Source organism: Lucilia cuprina, chromosome 4, assembly GCF_022045245.1.
Source record: "Lucilia cuprina isolate Lc7/37 chromosome 4, ASM2204524v1, whole genome shotgun sequence".
In the NCBI taxonomy this organism is placed as follows: Eukaryota; Metazoa; Arthropoda; class Insecta; order Diptera; family Calliphoridae; genus Lucilia; species Lucilia cuprina.
The window spans coordinates 26,565,492-26,576,124 of NC_060952.1; the positions used below are offsets into that span (position 1 = coordinate 26,565,492).

At 29.5% G+C, this 10,633-nt stretch overlaps 1 protein-coding gene across 1 annotated transcript in view; it reads left to right on the plus strand.

Annotated features, from left to right (window-relative positions):
- Positions 1-9,753, plus strand: part of LOC111680761 (alpha-2B adrenergic receptor) — a 38,968-nt gene extending 29,215 nt beyond the window's left edge. The window contains exons 3-4 of the mRNA XM_046950423.1: positions 8,311-8,874; positions 8,962-9,753. Coding sequence (XP_046806379.1) covers positions 8,311-8,874; positions 8,962-9,378 — 981 coding nt within the window. The 3' untranslated portion in view covers positions 9,379-9,753. The remainder of the gene's footprint in view (positions 1-8,310; positions 8,875-8,961) is intronic.
- Positions 9,754-10,633: the final 880 nt, after the last annotated feature.

Consider the following 10,633-nt stretch of genomic DNA (forward strand, 5'->3'; position numbering starts at 1 on the left):
GCAGTGCTCATACTCATAGTTCTATACTCAAAATATAAAAAATTAAATTATTTCATTACGCTCGATCTCTCAAGTAAACATACATAAACATGTATGTAATAAGCAAAAAACTATCTAAAAATCAAACACAAACCTTTAGTTCTTCTGAAATTTACTTTTAATACAGTTCATGTAGTATACGACCGACTATACTTCCTAACATGTTTGTTTTTTTTTTACTTGTTTTTAAGTAATTACAAAAATACAATGCAATCGAAAAGCCAATACATTGTTATATACATCAAATGAATTTTAACTGAATTGTTTTGTGAGAAGAATGGATGAGTTTACAAAGAATTTAATTTCAAATTTTAAATTGCTTGTTGAATATGAACATTCTTGTAGTATGTAGTATTTAGTGCTACAAGTAATGTGGCAGTTGTAGTTTTTCCTTTCATCTGTCGATAAATTCTATTCATATTACCATCAGGCATCATGGACCTACACCAATATCTCTACAAATTATATCGACAAATGTTCGTAATGCTTAATTAAATTTCTTATGACTGTTTTGCATGCATGTGGGCAACCATTGCTTTTGGTCTATTTTGAATGTATTCTGCTATTCTGTTTTAAATATTTGTGTTTGGTATGCATTTAAACTGTTCAATCTATCATTAGATATGTTCAAACATTCGTACGCATAGATGCTTGCAACATATTCAACCTTTTGCATATAATTAAAATTATATTATTTAAAATGTATGTTTACATAAAACTGCAATGTGAATTGTATTAAGCACTGAAAGATGACTTAACAAAAATATTAATATAGCGAAGGATTTCCTTAAATTGTACATAGTTTGCCTCTGGAGGTGGTGGGTTCGAATACTACCTGAGGCACTGTTTAAGGAGCGCACAAAGGGCTCGATATAGGCGTAGGTTTGGACTTTATGTATGTATAAATATCCTCCCTTCAAACTAACTAACAAAATAAGTAACTAACTTACTAAATAAATATTAGATAAGTCGACGAATTAGATTGACCCATCCTCATTTTGACAACTTTTGCAGAAGTCATTAAATCACCGATACTAGATTACCAAGCAGAAGTCCAAGGAGAAATGCAGTTTTAAGTGGTCCCATAAGAGGCCACAACGCTTTGAATGTAAATCTTGAAAGTATTCACTCAAGCAACTTAAGCCCATTACTTTGCATTAACTAAAGGTATGATTTAATAATTCAAATAACTTCTCTCTAGTTATTATAAGTTATTATACTTTTGTTAAAGGATATCGATAAAGGATAAGGAGATTTTTCTCCCAGCTTATCTTCTCGTATAAATATAATAACGATAAACTAATCGGCATTATAAAATCCTACCATTAGTTATTGCCAAATTGCAATAAGTATACATATTTAAGTATACATATACATATTATACTTAAATAGCACTGCATATCAGGGTCGACTGATGATGAACCTATTAAAAAGGGTAGCAACCCCTACACACTTTTCTCTTTATAAATCCATTACCTTTCACCGCAGTTCTGCTTGTTGCATAAATATTTGTTTTTTACATTAGATTGGACCCATTTGTATAGAGAAAAATGGAACGAAATCTTTTTTATAGAAAGATCTTTTATCCAGGATTCAATATATGATGAAGGATTAATAAAGTCATTCAGTTAAGCTGAAATATTTCTTCAATTTAAATAAATACAAGCAAACTACACACAAATAAAAAACATGGTTGTGGTATGCATGCTCTAAGAGCAACATATTATGATTAAAATTATGATTGTAGTCTAAATATGTATTTATTGTAACAATTTTAAAATATCATATTATGATTAAATACAGTTGAAATATTTTAACATAATACACCTACAATACATCATACGATTTACAAATATCAATTTGATTCACAAAAATATAACTACATTATTCCATACAACGTGTAATACTTATACTTATAATGTTATAAACCAAATGTGAATTATTTCAACTCATTTTATTATCGCGTAAAGCAACACACACACAAAATAATATGTGTGAAGTGTGTGAATAAAGTTGTTTTGTTGTTATACCAACTGACATAGAACAACATATCATAAAAAACTGAAAAAAATTAAGATATAATAAACGATTTCAGTCATATTCAACAGCGTTCCAAAAGAGGTGTACTTGCCAAACTAATACATTTTCAATACGCCATTGAATACGCCTTCTAAAGAACTTTAACATGATATCATATTTGCGCGTATGTTGTTACTTTGCAAAACATATGGAACAAAAAAAAACAATATAACCTTAAAAATGCTACCTTTAATCCTTCGAATCAACTCACCAAATATTGATATGAGGACACAAATTTTTCGAAATGATACTATAGAAAGATTTAAAATTTGCTTTTCCATAGGAACTTACATTTTGTGACCATCCTAATGAACTTACATATGAATGTCTATATGATTGTATTTGTGTATCCATGTATGTGTAATGTGTGTGTTTAACGAATGTTTATGCAACGTTAATTGCTTGTGGTATTTGCAACAAATGTTGTCATTGAATTTAAATTTATCCTCTAAGTATTCTTGCTTACATTGTATACACTGAGAAAACAATTTCGTTATGAGAACAATTTCAACCACTAAGTAATCATGACTCTGGTGAATAAAATTAAATAAAAAATCTTAAATCTAAAGAATTTTCTTCTTCAATTCTATTTTGATCAACTTAATCTGTTATTTTTATATGCAAATAACAACGAATCATTGTATTGAATATAAATTTGATTGTTGCAACTATAAGTGATTTTTCTGTGTACATTGTACGATATACATGCATACATCTTTTTATGTAAATTAGACTTATTCGAGGAAGTGCCTTTTTAGGAACCTTTTGTGGAAATATCTCTTAATCGATAATGTACTGAATATGAAATATATAAAAAATATTTATTTTTATAAAAATAAGCTCCAAAATAATCGTAATTTTTAGCTTGTTGTTTGAATTTGTTTTGGTCCATTTCGGAAATTTATATATTACTACTAGGGATATCCCTAGATAAATGTGGTCTACGGGACACCCTAATGTACAGATAATTACATATTAAATACTTGTACCTTAGTTATTTATTAGTGTCCTTTTTAAACTCCACTTACTTAGTAGCCAAGTAAAGGGATCGGTTGCCATATTTAATCATCTCATCAGCAATGAGCGTTAAAGTAATTTTCTGAAGAAAACTTTCTGTAGGGGTTAGGATCAATTATGGACCTATGGCTGCCATACTTTACAAAATGATTTCTGGGGACATAAAACTAACATATGGGAAGGGGATTGGCCCTTCCCATATGAATTAATTATGATATATTATTATTCACATTTTTCATAGCTGACACAAAATTTTATATCTGAAAAACTGACTTTAGTAAGAATCTTTAAAATCAATAAATGAATTTTGTCATTTATGTTGGTTTTAGGATAGCAAAGCACACATGAGAAAAAGAGAAAAAATTATTGCGAAGTCTATAAAATATTCGATATATTCAAATTTATCAAAAGTGGTTTGTTTAATTCGTTTGTTGCAAATTTGTATTACAGTTTTATTTAACTTTTACCATACTTTGTATAAGTGTTTAACAATTGAATGTCGTATTTTTTGACATGGCAATTGCATTTTTAAACAAGTAAGAAATTATAGTCGGGCGAGGCCGACCATATAATACCCTACACCTTTTACAACAATATAATGTCATTTAGTTGCCATAATAAATCATTTAAGTGAAATTTTGATGGGGGCTCTTCATAGGGGTTATGGTTATATGAGGACCTATTATTATGGAAGTCCTGAGGGTCATTAAGTCTAGTATAGAACTTGGTTTTGCAACATTTTGTCGAGATATGAGTATTCGGCGGGTTCAGTGGAATGGGGGCTAGATGAAAAAATTGACCGATGTATACCATTTTTAACAGGTTTCGTTTACGGTACCATAGAAGATCGTGTGCCAAATTTCAATGAACTATCTCCCAAATTGCGACTTATAGTTTGATTACAAGGTTTACAAGCCCTTTTGGGGGGTTCAGTCGTATAGGGGCTAGATAAAATAATGGACCGATCGTAACCATTTTCAATAGGCTTCGTCCCTGGGACAATTGGAGATCATGTACAAAATTTCATTGAATTATCTTCAAAATTGCGACCTATAATTTGATTACAAAGTTTACATGGACGGACGGATGGACATAGCTATATAGGTATACATTATTGTACGTTATTAACATTATAATTCCACTAAAGTGGTGTAGGGTATAATAAATATTGCACTATTTGCTATATTTAACTTATGAAGTTTTTTTTACTTATCACTAAAATTTCCATATAAAACTTTATATGTATTTTTATATCTTTTTTTTAACTAAAAAAGTTTTTATTTTCTGTTTCCACTTGACTTTTATTATGTATTTGAAGAGGTAAATGGAGTATCTACTCAAATGTTAGTTTTGGCACATTTTAATATTAAAAAGTCATTAGAGAAATGATGATGATGCATAACAACATTGGTTATTATTGTTGAGCGTAGAAACCAATTTCAACATTTAATTGATTTTTTCAAAGAAATAATATTGATTGTGTTTTGCGGAATTAATATGTTGGAAAACCAATAATTTATCAACTTTTTAGTTATTTTTTAAAAAAATCATATTTATTTTTTTACATAAAAAATAACACTTTGAAAATGCCCCTAGTTCCTACCAGCAATTAAAAATTCAAATTTAGTTTAATTTCAATTTCAACCTATTACCTCGGAATAACTTTCTGAGTGGATTAAACCATGTCCGTCTGCCCATACATGGAACCTTGTGCTAAATTTCCAAGATATTTTGATGGAATGGGTGTTTTTTGGCCCAAAAACAAAATCTATTTAAACTGTTGAAAACAGTCCATTATTTCTTTTTACAACCAGATCTTTCGATTTAGTTTCTATAGCTCAATTTTCTTGCCCCACAATATATAGCCAAATATACCAGTATCAAAATACTGGTTCTAAAAATAAATATAAATAAAGACACTTATAGTTTTTTTAGTATAGTATTTTTGGAAACGTCTTCTATTGCTATTCCGATAATTTATTATAACAAATATTCATATGGATGTCTAAGTTCTTGGTGTAAAATTTTAAGATTTTATTTCTTATAGTTTCTCAAATGTACGAACTTTTGTACAGATTGAATATTTACTTCATACTGATGAAAGGGTCTAAATATTTTAATGTGGTAGATATAAAGATTTTAATATTTAGTTAATACTGGAAGTGTCACGCCCAATATTGCTAGTTGGCCCATTTTTGTAATACATAGCCACTTTGTGATGGGCGAAACTAGTCTATGTTAGTATGTTTCCTTTCAGGGCTACAGGAACACACTGTGAAAATTTTAAGAAAATCTGTTTAGACGATTAGTTGTCCATAGACTTCAAAAAAACTCATATTCATTTTATATCAGAGAAGATCAATATTGCCATTACATAGAACGCGTGATAGGGTAAGAAAATTCTTCTTCTTTTTATAATGAGCAATATCAGTTAGTTTTCTCTCAACTTGAAAAACAAATTCAAATCATTTGCTGATCAGCACAGTTTTTGAGCAACACTGTTTTATATACATATCTACATACAATGGGGAATTTTATTTCAAGTTATTCAAAAAATCGATTTTGACGAAATTTGCACAAACGTTAGTACTATAAGATAGGTCTCACACAAATTTTTAGCTATATTGGGCAAAAACTATCGCATCTAGAGGGAGTCAAAGTTAAGCGATTTGGTCATAGAGGATTTCATTCAAATGTGTGTAACTTAGTTACCTATTGGTCCTATCAAAATTTTCCAAAGGAGTTTAGATAACTATTTCTTCATTCTTTTAAAAAATTTAAAAAAAATATTTTTTTTAATCGTAAGACATCGATTTTATAAGATGGGTAACTTGGCACGAAATTCTCTCTTACTGCCCGCATAAACATTTATGTACATTTATTTATTTAATCGTTGATTTTCCTACAAGTTCTTCATTTATTCCTACAAGAGAAACATGAGAAAAGAATAAATAAAATTCTTGATTAATAAATGTTTGACAGTAAAAAAAAAACAAATTGCCGAATTGTAAAAAAACCAATTACACAAATACAAGTACGCATACAATGTGTGTACAAATTTGTTCTTCTCGTTCCATCTTAAACAAGCGAACAGATTTCAAGGTATTGACAGATTACTACAGAAACATACACACACTCTTACATATGTATGTATGTATGTATGTATGTATGTATGTATGTATGTATGTATGTATGTATGTATGTATGTATGTATGTATGTATGTATGTATGTACATACCACAAACAAAACTACAAGACATTGAACATAAAGACAAATGGTAACAGTGACAAACGAAAAGTTTTCTATTAAAAAAACAATACACTTTTTCGAAAATTAAAAACAAATTGTATTGAAATTAAATAACTTAAATAAAATGAACGTTTCGTTGATGTTTTTCTTTTCAATTCATTTACTTAGATTTTCATCTAAAATTATGCTCTTCACTGTTTAAATGTAAATACACGCAGTACATGTTGTTCAGGATATACGTGGGAAATGAGTTAAGTAAAATTGATTGGAATCTCATGGCATATGGGATGTATTAAATTTATTGTCACGTGTGCATTACACGAGTTTTTAATCTGCATATTCCATTTTAATCTTAAAACATAATGAAAAAAATAATGTTGAATAAAAATATTGATGAATGGAACTTTATTTTGCTGCATTTACATTTTCTTAAATTTATCAAACAGGATTTTACATGTCGAAATCATTAGAAGTGTTCGATAGATCTTGTAAATTTATAAGGAATTGTAAAAAATTCTAATACATAGCACATTGGATTTTACATTAGAAGTGTTCAACGGGTTCTGTAAAATATTAATTATTATATATATATTTTTTTTTGAACTAGAACAACCCTGGGTGCTTCGCTAGTTCTTATAATAAAAGAATATAATTTTCCCCCATTTAGTCTAGAAATACACTTTTTCCAAAAATTCCGTGTTTAAATCATCACAGATATAACTCATAGAACTCAAAACTGCATTCATGTGTTCCGGAAAATTGTGCTTTCGAAAAGTACCAAACGATTTAAACGAATTTGATCCTATAGTTGCCTTAGTATCCGGATTCCAAAATAATGTACCAACAGCTCATTTTATGTCAGTAAATAAATTATCTTTCAAATTTTATAAAAATTGGCTCAATATGTTTGAACTTAATTTTCGGTTTTCCCCTTCTTGGTACTGTAAAAAATGTTGTTATGTTTATTAGTTAAAAAGTTATAAAGGCCCCAAAAAGGTACCAAAATCACCTTTCTTCACCCCTTAAAAGTAGAATTTCGAAAAGTGCACTTTTTTAAGAGAAAAAGTAAATGCAAATAAAATTGTTCTTGTAATATTGTGTAAGATAATGAAGAAAAACTGTTTTACCCGTTTTTCCCTTTTTACCCCTCAAATATACAAATATCCGAATGATTTCCCACATAATTCCACTTTATTGAATATTAATGTGGGTTTTTAGAAAATAAATTATTCACATTTATAAGTCAAGGGATTAAGTTCTATATAAACACTAAACACGGTTAAGAATTTGTTCTTCTTACATCAATAAAATATTAATAAAAAACTGATTTCACCAATGCCCAGCAATATTTCACTTCACTGCATATTTCTTCTTAACTGTAAATTTTCAACAATTGTAGTCACATTTTTCAATACAAATGGAAATTTGATTCTTTTATACACTATATGCAGGCATTCATCGTGTTCATCTCATCATTAAGATTAACAAACGATGGCTCAATAATTGTCAAATTGTTGGCAGGAAATTGAAAAGGAATTGATTTCAATTGTACAAAAAGAAATGGTTAAAAACGATAACTATTTTTTCGTAACATTGTTCAACTTTCTGACCAAATAAGTGCGTAGAACATGGCCCACTTTTTTTCTGTTTATATTGTGCTGCACTGAAGTTGTCTTTTTTGCAATTTTTATTCCAACTTATACAAATAAAAAAAAAACAACAACAACATGAGTGTGAACATGAATCAGCAAATAATTTGCATATAAATAATACACACGTAATAGATGGATGCCAGGGAAAAGTAATTAAATTGTCATTTTCTTTTAAATCATTTTTAAATTAACGTTTAAGTAACTAACAAACAAGTTGAATGATATAATTAAATGGCTTCCTCTCTCTCTCTCTCTCTCTTATAACAATTACAGGTTACCAGCTTTACCACCGCCAACAAAAAAGGTACCATACCAATGCCATCCTCGAGTGCGGGTGCACTGCAAAAACACCAACAACACCAAATAGCCACAATCGAAACACCACCGAACAGTGCCGGAGCACTACCAATGCAAATACCAACTGTAACCTGCGATTTAGCATCAGACATTTCAACCTCCGAGGCAGCGGAAATGGAACCGCATCCTCTTGTTTATCCCAATAGTAGTTGTAGTAGTAATATGGGTCTCCTGCCCTCCAATAATGTAGACATACCAAGTAATTTAAGTGCATCAGCGAATTGTAAAGAAACCTTAAAAGTGAGTACAATAACAACAGGTCATGGGGCGTTAAATGTACCCGTGCCACCATCAATGGCTGCCAATAATAATAGCACAACGACAACGACAGCAATTGCTTTAAACAACAACAATGGTAGTGTAACGACGACGACCACCACCACCAATACATCGCTGACGGCCTCCAATGCGAACGAACTGAAGGTATCACCATTGGCGGGACGTTGTCGAGCCCTTTCTGTAGGCGTTGATCCTGATATGGTAAGTGAATTTGATCCATCAAGTTCAGATTCTGGAGTTGTTAGTCGTTGTGCGGTCGTAAAACCTTTAAAATTTCGTTTATGTCAGCCAATATTTGGTCGCAAGTCCAACAATAACCGAAGACAAAATGAATCGAAAACGGTGACGGTTAAGGATGTGCCGAAACAAAACGCTGAGATCGTTAAAGCCGAACTCGAACCTGCCATACCGAAAGTACAAAAGCCCCGCGATCCCGAAAAAGAGAAACGGCGTATAGCACGCAAAAAAGAGAAACGTGCCACCCTGATATTGGGTCTTATAATGGGTTCCTTTATTGCCTGCTGGCTGCCTTTCTTTTTTCTCTACATTCTAATGCCAGCGTGCTCGACTCATTGTCATATACCCGATTCGGCGTTTGCCATTGCCTTTTGGCTCGGCTACATGAATTCAGCCCTTAATCCGGCCATCTATACCATTTTCAACAAGGACTTTCGGCGAGCGTTTCGCCGCATACTCTTCAAGTGATGTTTGGCCTATGTGTGCTGTTATCGGTGCGTTCATGCCAGTATCGAAAAGGCAACCGAACGTGCCATGGGCAGCACACCTATGGGTTATAATATGTATCATTATAGACGTTAGATTTGGTTATTTTTTGCTTAGATTTTCTAAATTACAAATAGTAATTAAACCTAATGTAATAAAACCCTAAACGGATTTAAATCAACAACTATATAAGAATAACAAAATAAAAATAATCAACTATGAAAATAAGGTTTCGCCAGCAATAAGTTTAACTATTAATTAGTTAACTAATTATAATACAAATCATTAATTTATTTTCATAATATTCAATTTGAATTTGTATAAATTAAGTGTGTAGATTTTTTTAAATTTTCTATAATTTTGATTTAGGGTTATTTGCAAAGTTTTTTTTTTTAATTATTTGTAAAAACCCAAAATTTAGCTCATTTTAAAGCATTAAAAGGCTGTGAATTGTATATTTTAATTTCATTCATTTAAAATATTTTAATTTATTATTAAACCAAATTGTTCTTTATTTTTAAGTTAAATATGATTTTAATTTTTTTTGTTGATTTTGTGGTGTTTCTGTAAAATTCTGATATTTTTTTTTTTATAAATTTTTTACCGATAAGTGATACTTGCTATATAAAAACTATTTGGATAAATTGAAATTCTTAGTATTGATAACTACGATTTTCTACGATAATTTATCGATAACTAAAAATTCCTGCATAAAATTTGTTAAATTTCAAATTTCTATAGAAAATTTGTCGATAATGGAGGTTTTCTACAAAAGATTTTCAATAACTGCAGTTTATTGATTTACTAAAATAACGCAAATATTTCCATAATTGAAACTTTTTAGAGAATTTATTATTAAAAAATTTAATTTTCTATAGAATTTTAAATTTTCTATAAAAACTTAAAGACAACTAAAATTTTTAGTAGAAAATTTATCAATAACTTAAATATTCTTTGCTAAATATTCTCAATAACTTAATGCATCGTTAACTGAAGTCTTTTTTATTTAAATTTATCAAATTTTCAATAGAAAATAAATAGGAATTTTTATGAAAATTTTAATTTATTATAAATTCTGTAATATTTGTCCATACTTTGGGCTTTTATAAAATGTATTTTCTTTTTGTGAAAATTTTTTTTTCACTTTCATTTTAACATTTTAAAAAAATCCCACAATAAATATTTACAAGCACCAAAAAAATAAAATAAATCAATTTCTAAACTATGGTAATATTTT